Below are 17924 nucleotides of genomic sequence, written 5' to 3' on the forward strand. Positions count from 1 at the left end.
TAGCCAAGAGTAGGGCTAATGGTCCTGGGAAAGTACTTGGTGACAGAGGGTCACAATGTAGACAAAGAATAAATTTAGGAGGAGTAAGGCACAGGTGTTATGAAAGATGGAACAATATAAATAACTAAATAGAGAAATTTAGGATTACACCAGTTGATAGTTCTCTCCCCACTTCTTCCTTCCCAAATGACTTTGTCTTACTTGTGTATGTGTTATTTCATCTCCAGCAGCATATAAATTCTTTAAGATCAAGAACTATTTTGTTATTGTCTTTGTATACTTGGCACCTAGCAGAGAGCTGCTGTTGAATGAATGATATTTTCAGGGCAACATCTACCCTTGTTAGAATGGTTTGTTAAAGATCTCAGGAACATGGTAAAAAACATGCTGCAATATAAAGCAAGATACAAGAGATTCTGTACACCAGAAATGAAGAATCAAACACCACCTGAGTGTGATTAATATTCTAAATTTATCACATTATATTCCTCTCAGATCTATTATCTTCTTGATGTGGGCACTCCCTTCCATTAATGCAGACTGTCACTTCCCCATGTTTTCTCAATCTAAGTAGTATCCAACACACTTGATTCCTTCCTCTTACAATTTTACTATTTGTGTAGACTAGTGCAGTATTTGATCCATTCTCTGATTATACTTCATTCTTGCTACATGACCAGCCCATCTCCTTTTCTGTACACATATGTCCTTGATGAGATCTCTTATGCCATGTCCTACAGACAAGCTATTGTTGATAATATGATATATCCTACTTCCAGAATCATAAAAGCTCAAGAATTAGAAGGGACTTGAAAGTTTATGTTTCATCCTATACCTGAACAGGAATAAACTCTATAACATTCCTGACAAATGGCCACTTAGCCTCTTCTTGAAGACCTTTAGCAATGCAGAACCAAACCTCTCAAAGCAATGTACTTCACTTCTGTATAATTATAATTTTCAGGAAGCATTCCTTATATTGAGCTAAATCAGTGATTTCTTAGTTTTGTTCTCTGCAGTTAAGCAAAATAAGATTCCAGGGCCTTCTGAATACTCTAAAGATACCAACTGTGTCTTCCATCACATCTACCCCAAGTTCTCTTCTCTTGGTTAAACATCACTGTTTCCTTCATCTTCTTACTATCCTGGTCATCTTTTCTGGATACTTGCCAGTTTGTCAATATTATTCTTAAAAAGTGGCACTGGAACTATCACTTTCTTCATTCTGGACACCTATTCTCTATTAATAGAGTCTAAGATCATATCAGTTTTTTGTGCTTTTATATGTTCTACTACTGACATGCATTAAACTTGCAGTCCACTAAAATCCCCAGATCTTTTTCCAGGATCAGTTGACTATACTTATCTACCCTTATCCTATAATGTAAAAGTCTATTTTTGGAATGCAAGAGTGAGATTCTGCATTTACTCTTATTAAATCTTCTCATTAGATCTGAACTATTATTCTAGCTTGTTGTGCTTTTATTTGAAAATTTGAAAAACATATCATTTATAACTATAACTACCTACCTCTATGTATTCATTTAAAAAAAAGTACTATATAGAGTACCAAGGACAGATGCCTAACACATACTATCAAAGACTGTCATTCCCCAATGCCAAAGATATATGATGACTACTCTTAGGAGTACAATTATTCAACCAAATACATTAATGCAGATTTCTTACTCCTCCATACTAGTATCCAGTCTGCATCATCCATTCTGTCTTGTCCATTCAAAGAAAGTAAGTCAAGTGCAAAGTACACAGAAAAATCTATGTATGTAATATTTCCTTGACCTATCAATCTAGTAATGCTTAAAAAAAAAAGGAAATGGGTTAGTCTTATATGACCTGTTCTTGATGAAGCCATTTCTTCTTACTGAACTAGTTCTTACTTCCCTTTCTAGTCAAAAACCATCCCTTTAATAACATGTTTGAGAATTTTGCTAGTAGACAAAGTCAACTTCACAAGCCTATAGTTTGAGAACTCCATCCTTTTCCTTTTTTTACATTTTTAAAAATGACAACACATTTTATCATCTCCACTCCTGACTGAGATAATACTGTCCTATGATATGCATAACCACATATCACCAAGGGAATACAAATGTTAAAAAGATGACTTTTGCAGCATTAGATAACTGGAGAACTATACAAACCAATACAATTTCATGCCAACCAATTCTAGGCCCAGCTCACTACCCTCTGCAGTACTAGTCCAAAGACTGTCCATTCAATTTCACGTCAGCATGTGGGCAATATGCAACATTCATTGTTTCACAAACAAAAATGAGATAATTTTTATAGTTGTTACTATGTACAATCCATTGAGCCACCCAGCTGCCCCTGCTCTGAAAATTTCATATAGTCTTCCCATGCTTGTCTCAAATTCTTCATATTTGTTTTTTCTGCATTACATTCAAGTACAACAGTTTTTTAAAACACTTGCCAATCAATGGCCATCTATTATTTCCAGTTCTTGATTTCACAGTAAATGCTGCTATCAATAAATATCTGGGTATATTTAGGGCCTTCTATCTTTGTTCTATTTATGTGAGTGCATATGTGCTTAGCCCTGGGAATCTCTAGGTCAAAGTACATAAAAAATTTAGCCACTTTCTTGGCATAATTTCAAAATGCTTTCCAAAACAGCTAGACCAATTTACAGTCACACCAACAATGTATTAGCTTGCCTATTTTTTCCAGTGCCTACAAAATTGACTACTTCCATCTTTTGTCATCTTAATCCATTTGCTGGGTAGGTAGTGAAACATTAGTGGTTTTTAACATTTCTCTTGATTATTGATTTAAGTAATCTTTCAGTTAGATATTAATAGTCTGCAACTTTTCCTTGAAAACTATCCATATTCTTTGCCCACTTACTTAACGGTGAATGGTTCTTCATATGTTTATTTTAGTTCTTGGATATTTGACCCTTGGCAGAATTTCAGTCATTTGATAAAAAAGATTTTTGTGTGTTCAATTTAACTTCAGGAAATGGGATTCTTATTCTCCTTGTTAAAAAATATTTTTTTGCATCTTTCACATATTATTCCTGGTTTCCCCCCATGGGGTCAACCTGAACAAGTCTAATTCTTCCTCCATACAACAGTCCTTCATATGCTTGAAGGCAGATACAATGTCCCACCCTAATCTCCCCTTTTTAGGGATAAATAGGCTTAATATTTTCAAATGACCTTTACATAACAGAGACTCAAGATCTATCATTCTGATTGCCCTTCTCTAGATACTCTCTGGCTAACCAATGTCCTTTTAAAACTATTGTCCCCAGAGTTGAACATAGTACTCCAAATGAGGTATGATGAAGGCAGAGTACAGTGAGTTTAGTACCTTCCTATTTCTAAAAAAAAAAAATGTGCTGGCTGCATCAGATATTTTGGGGGCCACTCAGACTGCTAACTCATACTTGATTCTGCTTATTTCACTAATGTCAACTTTATTGGCTTGTAAAAAAAAAATCTATAATCGGTTTTGGAGGCATAAAATATGCCAGACAACAGGAATTCAAATTGTAGTTCTTTCTATTGACTAGTTGTGAGACCTTGGACAAGTTGCTTAAATTGTCTCCTGTCTCTGATTCTTCTTTTGTCAAATAAAAGGGAGAGAAGATAGGACTAGATGACCCCCCAAGGTCCCTTTCAGCTCCAAGTCTAAGATTCCTTATTCCCATTATTTCAGTTCTTTTGTTTTTCCTTTTATTAATTTCTGTCTTAATCTTAATTATCTTCATTTTCTATTCTTCTCTGGTATATTACTTTGTTCCCATGTGTAAGAATTGTTCATAATGTTAAAATGAATCTAAGTTTTTAGAAATAAAATGTTTTCACTGTGAAGAACTAAACCACTATTAGCAAAGCCAAGTCTCCAAGATACTACAAGGAGCTCATGATGAAAATGCCAAAGAAGGAACTGTTGGAATCTGAGTGCAGATCAAAGCATGCCATCTTCCACTATATTACCTTCATGAGATTTCTACTATATGTGTGATGTCTTCTATTATGATATGAGTAATATGGAAATATGTATTGTATGAAAGTACTGCTATAACCTAGATAAGCCTATTTACCACCTGGGGGAGGTGGGGAGGAAGAAAAACCTGAATTTTAAAATGTCAAAACAATTTTCAAAAAGTGTTTCTACATGTAACTGAAAAAATTAAATGTTTCCTCCTATCCTTAAAAAGTGGATAACAATTCTAATAGTACAGCAGCTACTACAAATGGCTATTGTGAGGATGAATTAAAGATAATGTATTTTAAATGCTTTATGAGTCTTAAAGTATCATATAAATGCCAGCCAATATTATTATTACAAACCTAAAAAAGAATATGACAATATTGCAAAGCAGTATCATAAATACTTGAATGTTCAAGTATCAGTGGAGGTGTAATCACAATGTGTGTATTAACTCTAAAGATGAAGACGGAACCCATGTAAACCCACCCCAACTTGTGTACCTTTCATCTACTTTCTGCCAGCAGTTTGCCACAGAGGGCACACTCAACTGGTTTGTAGGGCGAGGAAGGAGGGAATTCTTCAATTCTCAGGACATCATTATTCATTCACTTTGCATTCCCTATGTGGATAGTTGGGCAGAATTCAAGTAATTAGGGGGTCTTGTTTTAGGATAACTTATACTGTTCTGGGGCTTGATATAATCAACATGATGAAATCTGAGAATTGGAGCATCTGAAAGATCACACCACCTATGGGGAACCCTCTTCAACTTAAGACTGTGTTTTATTTTTCCATTACTATTAGTGATTGGAGGACTGGAAAAGATTATTCTCTCTTTGTTCTTTATAACCCTTACCTTCTATCTTAGAATCAATACCATGTATTGGTTCCATGGCAAAAGAGCAGTAAGAACTAGGCAATGGAGGTTGAGTGACTTGCTCAGGGTCACACATTAAGAAGTGATTATCTTTTTTTTTTTAAACCCTTACCTTCCCTCTTGGAGTCAATACTGTATATTGGCTCCAAGGCAGGAGAGTGGTAAGGGCTAGGCAATGGGGGTCAAGTGACTTGTCCAGGGTCACACAGCTGGGAAGTGTCTGAGGCCAGATTTGAACCTAGGACCTCCCATCTCTAGGGCTAGCTCTCAATCCACTGAGCTACCCAGCTGCCCCCATGAAGTGTTTATCTTAAGGAACAGTTCATGGTTTTGAAACATGAACAATAAATATCATGTTGAAGGTTGAGAATTTAAGGTGTCATTTTTGTCTACAAGTCAAATGTAGTTTCATAGTAAAGAAATACTAACCTCAATGGAATTCTATATTTTCTATATTTTTCTGTCAATTATGTGATGGTCAAGATGTAGTCTACTGTGGAAGTTTGTGAAAACCTATAAATTCAGTTCTGACATATTCATCAAGGATGCTCTCAAATAATTATAGATTGTTTTAATTTTATATAGATAGAAAAAGAATTATCACTTTTGGGTAGTAATCAAGTTCAAGATCTCTCCTCCCTATAACTTTATCATCTTCTCCCTCTTCAAATACCCTTAGACTCAATACTTCAATACTTTCACATCTGTCACTTCCAGCATGGGTTTCCTCTGTATATATGTGGTTCAGTCCATCTATTTTCTTTACTTCAGAGTCATTTTTACTTCTTCTATAAGCACAACTGGAATCATTATGTTAAAGTCCATGTATAGTCATTTCACTGACTATGACACTACAAAGAATGTTACAAAAACCTTTATAGAATTTTTTATTTTTCATCTTTGTTATCTTCCCAGTTTCATCCTTGAATGCCCTCTGGTTAATTTTGCTTAATTGAGTCTCTCACTAAGCTTTCTTTCTTTTTTTTTTTTTGGGGGGGGGGGGTTGTTTTTTCAATCCGCAAAAATCTTTCATATACTTGCCCCCTCCCAATGAGAACAAAAGAAAAAATTGTTACAAACACATACGGTCAAGTAAAACAAATTTCACATTGGCCTTGTTCAAAAAGTATTTGTCTTATTCTGCACTCTGAGTCTTTCTTCTATCAGGGCATATGTATATTTCATCATTAGTCCTATAGAATCATGGATGGTCATAATATTGATTAGAGTTCCCATTTCTTTGTCTTTACCATATAGTTTTTTTTTTTAAACCCTTTCCTTCTGTCTTGGAACCAAGGCAGAAGAGTGGTAAGGGCTAGACTATGGGGGTTAAGTGACTTGCCCAGAGTCACACAGTTAGGAAGTGTCTGAGGCCAGATATGAATCTAGGACCTCCTATCTCTAGGCCTGGCTCTCAATCCACTGAGCTACCCCAGCTGCCCCCTTTACCATATAGTTGTCACTGAATAAATATTTCTCTTGGTACTGTTAACTTCAATTTGTATCAGTTTATACAAGTCTTCCCAGGTTTCTCTGAAACTATCTCCTTTACCACATCTTAATATACCATAACTTGTTCATCCATTCCCTAATTTATCATCACTTTCTGATTCCCATTCTTTGCTACATCAAAAAGAGCTATATTTTGTGAATACTTGTTTGTTTTTCTTAGGACTAATTCTTCCATTAATCTATACTCTTTCTGACTTCCACTCCCCACTATTTCCCCTTTTCCTATTGAACTGTACTTCTATACTTAATGATGTGTGTGCCTGTGTGCATTCTTTCCTTCTGTCACCAGTTCAGATTAGAGTGAGACTGAAGAGTTAGTGTCTCCTACCATCCCGATCTGTTTGTTTAGATGTTTATTTGTGCACCTTGACTATGTGAAATAATTTTGCTAACCTTCCTTCCTCCCCACCCCCACCATTTTATTCCTCTTCTCTTATGATCAAGACATAACTGAACCACTCCCAGTCCTTATCTATTTAGATCAGGGGTCTCCCAACTTTTTACACGGGGGGCCAGTTCACTGTCCCTCAGACCGTTGGAGGGCTGGACTATAAAAAAAGACTATGAACAAATCTGTATACGTCTGTCTGGGATAGCGGAGGTTACAGTGCTGGCTGGGATGGCCTGTCACACCTTGCACAGGCCCCTCACTGCCACCATTATACTGGGCAGCAGTATACTCAGTGTGGAATCCCTTCCCCCAGATCACTGATCACCATGCTGATGTCTTCCATTGTGTAGCCACATAATCCTTTGTGAAATGCCTTGTTCAGATACTCTCAGAACAAGGCGCCAAGCAAAGGATTATGTCACCAGAAGCAGTACTGTATATGAGTGATGCTATGCTTTGCAGTGCCACCACATACAGAGATCCTGTCACTGACCACCAATGGAAGAGGTGCCCCTTCCAGAAGTGCGATAGGGGCTGGATAAATGGCCTGGGGGGGGGGCACACATGTGATCCATGGGCCACAGTTTGGGGACCCCTGATTTAGACTCTATCCATGACCTCTGATAATGACAGGGTTCAGAAAGGACACATGTATTATCTCCCCATACTTGACTGCAAACAGTTTATCTTTGTTTAAAATCCTTTACTGTTCAATAATGTTTACATTTTTATGTTTCTTTTCATCCCTGTGTTTGAACTTCAAAGTTTCTATGCAGCTCTGATCTTTTCATTAGGAATGTTTGGAAGATCTCTCTATTTCATTAAAGATCCATTTTCCCCTTGAAGCATTATTTCTAAGTAAGTTATTCTTGACTGCAAATCCATAGCTTTTACCTTCTAGAATATTAAATTTCAAGTTCCCCATTTCTTGATAGTGGTGATTGCTAAATCATAGGTATGATCCTGATTGTAGTACCTCAGGACTTACTTTTTCTTTTTCTGGATAATTGAAGTGATTTTTTAGGAGCTCTGGATTTTGGCTGTGATGTTCCTTGGAATTTTCATTCTGGTATTTCTTTCAGGACCATTGGATCTTTTCTATTTCTCTATTGTTCTCTGGTTCTAAGAGATCTGGGTGGTTTTAATATTTCTCTGAAATGGAATGTTAGGCTCTTTTTTGATCATGGCACTTGGATAGTCTAATAATAAATTTTTTTCTTCTTGATAGTTTATCCAGGCAGGTAGTTTTTGCTATGATATCTTATATTTTCTTTTAATTATTCAGTCTCTGACCTTCTTTTAATGTTGCTCATTGCCTTTTGGAATTTTGGGGGGATTTGTTGCTTGGGTAAGGTTTTGTACCTTTTGTACTGACAAATTATTAACTTCTGATCTAAATGAGCTCAGTCTAATGGGGGAACAAAGAGCAAATATACACACCCCAATAAGCTATATGCAGAATAAATAGGACATATTGATGAGAGGGAAGGTACAAAAATTAAGAGGGATTGAGGAAGACTTCCTTTAGAAAGTGGGACTTTATTTGGAATTTTAAAGAAGCCAAGGAGGATAGTAGTCAGAGTAAAGGGGGGTGAGCACTCCAGATATTGGGGACAGTCAGAGAAAAGGCCCAAAGCTGAGAGATGGTAGTATCTTGTTTCTAAAATAGCCCAGGAGGCCAGTGTCACTTGATCAAAGAGTACAAGTTGGAGTATGAAAACTGGAAAAGTAGGATCAGGGGGCAAGTTTATGACTCTGAATGCCAAACAGAGCAATGTATATTTGATTCTTGGAGGAGACAGGTAGACACTGGAGTTTATTGAAAGGGTAGGGGCAGGTGGAATGTGACATGATAGGATATACACTTTATGAAAATCACTTTAGTGGCTGAATAGAGGATGTGTTGGAATATAGAGAGACTTGAGGCAGGCATCTTACAGACAAGAGTAGTTAAAAACCATTAAGATGTCAATGGACCATGGAAAAGCTTTGTTACTCTATTGATGGAACTGTAACCTGGTTTGCTTATTTTGGCAGGTAATACAATATACAATAGTTAGAGAAGACTTTGGTCAAGTCATGCCACTACTAGAACACTATCATAAAGATGATAAAAGGGGGCAGGGGGAAATCTGTATGAAAGTCTTCAATGCTATATTATTACAGCCTCAAAGAGCAAATGTCTTTTTACAGAATAGCATAGGAATAGGGAAAGATATTAAATGATACAAATTGAAGAAAACAGTTAAAAGAACATATTTTTTTTTATTCCAGTGCTCCAGCATTCCCTCCAACAATGTATGTCAGACCATCTACTAATGCCTATCTTGTGCAATCTCATCCACAAATATCCATAAATTCAATATGGGATGTCTAAACTAATGGGGGAGGGAAGGGGTGTCAGAGTTCCTCTAATTTCCTTCATATTGTGGGAATATCAGTGTAGTATGAGGGATGTAGATTTGCTGTCCCTCATTCTTGCTACATGATCAGTACAATATCTTTTCCAGTCATTCATTTCTTTAATGATATCTTTTATATAACTTCCCTTGTATTTGTAATGTATAGCATATAGTAATGTATAGCAGCCTGTTTGGCCACTATGCACCTTTCTATTGCTTTTGGGAGGTTCTTAAATTTAGTTCTCAAAGCCTGAAGTATTCTATGATTGTAGTCATATAATTCCATTGGAAGAACAAAAGGGTTTAAAAAAAATTGGGCTTCTGTTTCAAGGACAAGTTTTGAAAGAAATGTATAATTTGCCAAGAAAAATCCATCCTAGCCTAGTCTTTTTCCGTTTACACATCTGACAATTACCATTAATAATTAAAAAAAAAAGACAACAAAGCTTTACAAGAAAGTGTTATTATTTTGTTGAAGGAACAAGAGACTTTTAAAAACTTGTTTAAATTAAAAAAACATGGAAAGGATCAATATTTTACACTTTTTTTATAAGAATATACTTCAAATAGCAAATGACACTTCATATTTAAAAATCATAATTAAAGCTAGGTAACTGAGTGGACTGAGAACCAGGCCCAGAGACGGGAGGGTCCTGGGTTCACATCTAGCCTCAGACACTTACTAGCTGTGTAACCCTGGGCAAGTCACTTAACCCCCACTGCCTTACCACTCTTCTGCTTTGGAACCAATACACAGTATTGATTCCAAGACAGAAGGGAAGGATTTTAAAAAAATCATAATTAAGTGTATTTCAAATTTCAATTATCTCCTTGATATTACTACAAAGAATAGAAATCCTATCAGAAAATGTTGCCAAAAGGTATGTTTTAAAATCTTTATTAATATCAGCTTTGACTTTATAGATGGACTTCAAGCATGGAACTGACGATTAGTATGAATTAATGAACAAAGAAATAATATAACTAGCTTTTACATAGTACTTTAAGCTTTACAAAGCATTTTACAAATATTATTTCATGATATCCATATGATAGTACTGTGAGGTATATGTTATTATTTCCATTTTACAGATGAGGACATTGAAGCAGAAAGAAGATAAGTGACTTGTTCAGGGTCACATAGTTTGTGTCAGAGGCTAGATTTGAACTCATGTCTTCCCAACTCCAATCCATTCAATGTACTTAACTGCCTACATAATGAAACTAATTTATCACCTCATTTATGTCCCCTTCTCTAGATTCACATAGCGTAATGAAATTTTTTCAGGTGGTCCCTCTGCCTTATCTGGCCCCATTCCAAATCATTCTCCATTCAGTTGTCAAATTGATTTTCCTAAAATGCAAGTCTGCCCATGTCATGTCTCCCCCTACTCATTAAATGCAAAGGGCTCCCTCTTACTTCCAGATTGAAATACAAATCCCTCAGTTTGGCTTTTAAAACCCTTCATAATCTAATTCTTTCCTATCTTTCCAATATCCCTATACTTTACTCCTTCAAATAAGACAAAGAGAAATATTGTCCTGACTCCATGTCTTTTCTTTCTTTTTAAATTTTTTTTTCTGTTCCAAATTCTCTTCCCCTTCCTCCACCCATTAAGAAGGCAAGAAAAATAAAAAAAAACATTACAAATATATATAATAATACAAAACAAACTTCCACATTGGTCATGTCAAAGAAAAAGAAAAAATAAGCTTCAATATGTTCTGACTCCATCTGGAGGTGGAAATCATGTTTCATCATGAGGAGTTTCGAACTGTGTTTAGTCACTGTGTGGGTCAATAAGTCTTTCAAAGTTTGCTATCCTTATGATATTGCTGTTATTATATAAATTGTTCTACTGGTTCTGCTCTCTTCACTTTGCAATTGACACAGGCCTTCCTAGGTTTTTCTGAAATCATTCCATCACCAATTCCTTCAGCACAAAAGTATTCCATTACAATTGTATATCGGACCTTGTTCAGTTATTCTCCTATTGATGGACATCCCCTCAGTTTCCAATTCTTTGCCACACAAAAAGAGCTGCTATAAATATTTTTTTGTACAAATTGACAGACATATGAAGGATGGACTGGAGATCAGAGAGACTTGAAAGGCAGTGAAGACAATTAGGAACCTATCTATTATAATAGTATAGGCAGGAGACTATGAGGGCCTCAACTAGGAAAGTGAGAGATGGTGATGGTTACAGGAGCTGTTGAGGAGGTGGAAGCTTCATGATTTGTCAATCAATTAGTTAGAATTTTGAGTTGGTGATACCCATGTTGTAAACCTGAATAAGTAGGATAATGGTGCCATCAATAGAACTAGGCAGGGATGGAAGAGTAGACTGGAGGAAGTGGAGGAAGGAAGCTAATGACTTCTATTTTTGAAATGAAGAGTTCACAATGGCATCCAGTATGAAATGACCAATAGGTAATAGGTAATGCAAACTAGAGCTATGGAGATCAAGGCTGGATATACAGAACTGGGAGTCATTTGCCTAGATAATTAAAACCACTTCAGTTGATTAAGTTACTGAAAAAGTGTAGAAAAAGAAGAGGTACAGGACAGAGGAATGGGGAATATGTATGGAGGGTAATTTGGATGAGGATTCAGTAAAAGTGAGATATGGTGGTCAGAGAGGAAGGCAAATGAAGAGAGAACAATGCCATGAAAACCCAGGGAAGAAAGACTAAGTGTCAAGTGTAGAGAACAAGTACTAGGTAGAGAGAACAAGTACCGGGTAGAAAGAGTTGTATAGAAAAATCAAGAGGGATAAAGATTGGGAAAACAGAATTGGATATGGCAACTAAGAGATCACTGGTAACTCTGGAAAGTGCAATTTCATTTGAGTATCAAAATATCAGAAGCCAGATTGCAAAGGGTTATGAAATGAGAGAAGTATTATTTGCTAGATGTAGGTGATTTATTTGCATTTTTCTTATTCCCTTCATTACCTATTTCCTGCACTACATGGTTCCAAGGCAGAAGAGTAGTAAGGGTTAGGCAATGGGGGTCAAATGACTTGCCCAGGGTCACATAGTTAAGAAGTGTCTGAGGCCATATTTGAATTGAACTCGGGACCTCCCACCTTCAGGCCTGGCTCTCAATCCCTTACATCACCTACTTGCCCCCCAGCAACAACCTCTTAACAGGTCTTAATTGTAGTCTTTCCCCTATCTGTCCTTGACACTGCTGCCAAAATCATCTTCCCTACACAAAGGTCTGACCATAGGCAGTATAAGGTAATGGATAGGGCAGCTGGATTTGAAGTTCATAAGGCTTTAGTTCAAATCCCACTCCATATCCTTACTAGCAGTATGATCCAGGACAAGTCACTTAACATTTCTGTGCCTCAGTTTCTTCATCTGTAACATGAAAGAATACTCAATGATCTTTAAGGGACTTTTCAGCTACAAATCTAATTCTATGTCACTTTTCTACTTAAAAACCTTCATAGGCTCTCCTCTCCACTGGCTAAAGGACAAAACATAAACTCCTTGGCTTACACTTAAGTTCCTTCATTATCTAGCTACAACCTAACTTTCCAGGTTTGTATTCAAGCCAAACTGGAGAGTCAAAAGGTTCTCTAATCTCATCCTGCCATTTTTCTTGTCCCCTATGCGTATGTTACCTATTCATATTCTTATCTTTCAAGGCCAGGCTCAAATGCCACATCCTCCAAGAAGCCTTCTCTGATGGTCCAGTTGAACTTGAGAGTGCTCTCCTCAAACTTCTTAGCTGCTTTGTCTAGAACTCTTTGTCTATACCACATTCTACATGGTAGCATACTCATTTGCATTCTTGCCTTATGCTATCAATTAGATTATGCAGGGGTTATGTTGCTTTTTCATCTTCATATCCCTGGTGTTTACCTTAATAAAGTACACAGTAGAAGTTTGCTGAATTAACAAAAACTCTTAGATAAAAAGGGAAATTTAAGTATTATGCCAAATTATTCATAACACTAGAATTTCCTTGGGTAGGGAGGGTGAAAAGACATTGGGGGGGAAAAGGGAAAAGAATGAAAATAGTAATTAAAATAAGGGAAGACAAAAGAATTACTATGGAGCAGAGCTCAGTTGCTAATAGGAAGTAATAATTCCAGAAAAAATAATAATAAATAAAGAAAAAATACTTTTTGTGTAGCACAATACAGTTTTCAAAGCACTTTCACAATTGACTATCTTATTTCTTCTTTGAAGCAGACAGGTAAAGCAAATATTATTATCTCATTTTATACATGAGGAAACAGACTAAATGAAGTGAAATGACTTTCCCAAGGTCACATAACTAGTAAAAAAGGCTTGATCCGTGCTGAAATTTCTAGGTCTTATAACTCCTGGTCCAGTGCTATTTCTATTATACCACAATGTCTATTAGAGAAAATAAATAACTTGAATCTGAAATGAGATAGGAAAAAACATGATAAATCCATGATTGAGTTTCAAAAATCTGATTCTTAATTTTAGGGAACCAACTCACTTTTAAGATACCGAGTGTTCAGATTCTAAAAAAGATCCAGACACCTGAACCAATAGTTCTATGCTTGTCATTTGCTCATCCCAATAAATTTTCTGTCCTTTTAGGTTGCCTGAAGTCACTGCAGGACATAATCTATTCTGTAATTTGGATAGTTCATCACCTATCAAGTTAATCACAACTAAGAGAGCCAAATGGGCCCCAGTTTCTAGAAAATAGGCAGGCTCTATTTGCAATTCCCAAATACTTAATTTTAACTTAAAAATGTATTCAAGAGGAACTTGGGAATATTGTAATATAACTATCTGAAGTAAGCTTCTCAGCTAAAATATTTCAAAAAACTTGAGAGGATTTTAAGTCAGAAGAACATAGACTAGACGAGCGCCAGCTGGTGCTGGAGCTGTTGGAAACCGATGGGCTAGTGGTGTGTGCCCGCGGGCTTGGCGCCGACCGGCTCCTCTATCATTTCATTCGGCTGCACTGCCACCCGGGGTGCCTGGTGCTGGTGCTCAACACTCAACCTGCCGAGGAGGTGCGGTTGGGCGTCGGAACCGTAGGGCTGAGAGGAGCGGGAGAACCCGAAGAGAGGAATATTTTATCAATCAGCTGAAGTTAGAGGAAGTTGAACACCTTCCTCGACGAGTGACAAATGAAATTGCAAGTGGAAGTAGATATGAGGTTTATACCCAAGGTGGTGTCCTATTTGTAACAAGTCGAATTCTTGTGGTAGATTTCTTGACTGACAGAATTCCTTCAGATTTGATTACTGGTATTTTGGTCTACAAAGCCCACAGAATTATTGACTCGTGTCAGGAAGCCTTCATCTTGCGCCTCTTTCGTCAGAAAAATAAACATGGCTTCATTAAAGCTTTCTCAGATAATGCAATTGCCTTTGATACTGGCTTTTGTCATGTGGAAAGAGTAATGAGAAATCTTTTTGTAAGGAAGTTGTACCTGTGGCCAAGCAATTCTGGACATTTTGAATGCATGTCTGAAGGAATTAAAGTGCTACAACCCATCTCTTGAAGTAGAAGATTTATCTTTAGAAAATGCTATTGGAAAACCTTTTGACAAGACAATTCGTCACTATTTAGATCCTCTGTGGCACCAACTTGGAGCAAAGACTAAATCTTTAGTGCAAGATTTGAAGATACTACGTACTTTGCTACAATATCTCTCTCAGTATGACTGTGTCACATTTCTTAATCTTCTGGAATCTTTGAGAGCAACTGAGAAAGCATTTGGCCAGAATTCAGATACCAGAATGAATAAAAAGTGCAAAATGACTGAAAAAACAAACATAAAAGAAAACCAAGAAATGAAAAGAGAACTAGTTCTAGAAAGTAATCCTAAATGGGAAGCCCTAACTGAAGTATTGAAAGAAATTGAAACAGAAAATAACAACAGTGAAGCTCTTGGTGGTCCAGGGCAAGTACTTATTTGTGCAAGTGATGATCGAACATGTGCACAGCTTAGAGAATATATCACTATTGGAGCAAAGGCTTTCTTATTGAAAATATATACAAAAACCTTTGGAAAGGATAACAAAGCTGGAGAAGTGAAGGTGAAATTCAAAAAGGAAGACAATTCTAAGGGAAACCAGAAATCTAGCAAAGAATCCAAAGTCTCAAAAGCCAAGGTCAGGACTTCCAAAAGACCTCCAAAGAAGAAGCAAGAATTAACTTTAGCTCAAATGATAACAAAGATTGAGGATGAAAGTGAAGAAGTTGATTATAAAGAAACAAGCATCAACCAAGAAAGCTGCCTCAAGGAAACAGAACCTGAAGTGTTTCATATGAATTTATCATCTGATGCTGCATATGGCGTCCAGAAAGAACCCCTCACTATCATCCATCCACTTCTGGGTTGTGGTGACCCCTATGCCCTTACCAGGGTCCTACATGAAGTAGAGCCAAGATATGTCGTCTTATATGATGCAGAGCTGACATTTGTACGTCAGCTTGAAATTTATAGGGCAAGTAGGCCTGGGAAGCCTATGAGGCAAGTGTATTAAATTCTTGGTTTATTTTCTTATATATGGAGGTTCAACTGAAGAACAGCGCTATCTTACTGCTTTACGGAAAGAAAAAGAAGCTTTTGAGAAACTCATTAGAGAAAAGGCAAGCATGGTTATCCCTGAAGAAAGAGAAGGCAGAGATGAAACAAACTTGGACCTGGTAAGGGAAGCTGCCTCTACACATGCTTCCACTGACACTCGCAAAGCAGGTGGCCAGGAAAAGATTAATTTGCAACAAAGTATAATTGTGGATATGCGAGAGTTTCGAAGTGAACTGCCATCTCTGATTCATCGACGTGGCATTGACATTGAGCCAGTTACTTTAGAAGTTGGAGATTATATCCTTACTCCTGAAATATGTGTGGAGAGGAAAAGTATCAGTGATTTGATTGGCTCTTTAAATAATGGTCGTCTCTATAGTCAGTGCATTTCCATGTCTCGATATTATAAGCGTCCAGTACTTCTGATTGAGTTTGATCCCAGTAAACCTTTCTCTCTTAAAAAAAAAAAAAAAAAAAAAAAAAAAAAAAAAGAAGAACATAGACTATAAAAAGGACGCTCACATGTAATAATTATTCTGGAAACATATCCTAAGGTCTTTGCAAGGTAAATGCACATTTAACCTAAAAAATATCCTATCTGGCACAAATATAATCATAACATCAACAACTCAGAATTACATAGTGCTGTGGTATATTACTACTGCCCATATTTTAAAAATAAGGAACCTGAGGAAAGGTAGGATGATTAAGGACTTACCCAAGGCCACAGAACAAGAATTCAAGCCCATGTTTTCTGACTCAAATTAAGTCTAGCTCTGAGGAAGAAATTTTATTAACTTCCTGATGTACTCTGGGTTTTTTCAGACTTGGAAATCTTTAGACCATAATTCTATTTTCAATGAATATCATTACAAGGATTTTTCCAATTCAACAAACATTTATTGAACGAATAAATGAACAAAAAATATTAAACACTTATTATGTCATATACTATGTGAAGCACTGGAGACATAAATACAAAAGAGAGGCAGTTCTTGACTTCAAAGAGCTTTCACTCTAACAGATGGACACAACATAAAATGAAAAAGAATGGCTAGAGAAAGGAGTTTTGGTCTAGGAGATGAAGGGATTATAAATAGAAATAGAACCAGAGACAGTCAAACCCTTCCCAAGTAGCAGTAGTAGTGATTTGATTCCTATTCCCAGAGCAAGAACAAGAAAGAGATGGGTTCTGAGTAGGTCCTGGTTTGCAGGTGAATGGCAAGATGGAATGTGAAGCATGATTTAGTGCTGGCTTAGATAGGGTAGGTTAGGTCAGTTTTTACTCAATGACCAATCAATCAGAATAGTTCGGCCCCAGGGAAGAGCAAGCAAGGAGGGAAGTCAGAAGCCAGAGCAAAAAGAATAAATTCCAAGAATTGAGGATAGTGGAATGGACAGGACTCTCTTTCCTCTCTTTCCAGAAGAGGAGAAATACGGGGTCTAAATTCAGTTTGGAGGCTAACTGTTGAAGATGAGGAACAAGTCAGATTGAAAGTTTAATATGAGCAAAGTATATACTAAAAATGTTGAATGCTGACTTCACAATTTTATTCCATTGTAGTATTAGCTACTTCTATGGAACCTAGTTCATTAATTAGTGAACATTCTAGTAGGAAACTCCCAGTTTGGAAATTTCCTCTACCAATGTCCCTATCTGTTCTGAAACTTAATCTTGCAAAATTGTCTTGAGCAGTGGAGTCAAAATGGCAGAATAGAGAAGCACTCAGCCAAACTCTCCCAAATTCTCCTCCAAACAACTCTAAAATAACACCTCAAATAGATTTCTAGAGTAGCAGAACCAACAAAAGATAGATAAAATAATTTTCTCACCCTAGACAACTTGAAAAGTTCTGTCTCATCAAGATAGTGGTCAAGCCTGGAGCACAGTGCAAAATGCAAAGCATAGGCCCTACAACAGGCCTTGGAGGTGGCTGCACTGGAGGTAGCAGTTTAGAAAGCTCTCAGTCCATGAACAGTGGAGGTAGGGTGGAGTTGAACAACTGTTTGGAAGGAGATCACACGGGACCCTATGTTGGCACTGATTTTAGAACTCTGTAGCAATTGCCCAGATGCAATTCTAGGTTGTAGTCCCAGGGCCAAAAGGAACAATAGCATTTGCTTTAGGGGAAAGGTGCCTTAATCATGGTTCCAGGGTGAAAGGAGTATTTCTGGTCCCTCACTGAGTAGGGATACTGTTCCTAATTGCAAGCACTAGCA

At 36.9% G+C, this 17924-nt stretch overlaps 2 protein-coding genes across 2 annotated transcripts in view; one reads left to right on the top strand and one right to left on the bottom strand.

Annotated features, from left to right (window-relative positions):
* The window catches only part of PDXDC1 (pyridoxal dependent decarboxylase domain containing 1), a 76341-nt gene that overhangs the window by 49115 nt on the left and 9302 nt on the right, over positions 1–17924 (bottom strand). The gene's annotated exons all lie outside the window — the stretch shown is intronic.
* Positions 11967–16156, top strand: LOC130455448 (DNA repair endonuclease XPF-like; the record flags this gene model as incomplete). The annotated part of the gene is given in 6 exon segments (XM_056804569.1): positions 11967–12081; positions 13754–13788; positions 13996–14178; positions 14235–14608; positions 14610–15648; positions 15650–16156. Coding segments are annotated over 6 exon segments (2253 nt in total), but the record flags the coding sequence as incomplete, so codon positions are not given.

The sequence above is a fragment of the Monodelphis domestica genome, chromosome 7 (genome assembly GCF_027887165.1).
Source record: "Monodelphis domestica isolate mMonDom1 chromosome 7, mMonDom1.pri, whole genome shotgun sequence".
In the NCBI taxonomy this organism is placed as follows: Eukaryota; Metazoa; Chordata; class Mammalia; order Didelphimorphia; family Didelphidae; genus Monodelphis; species Monodelphis domestica.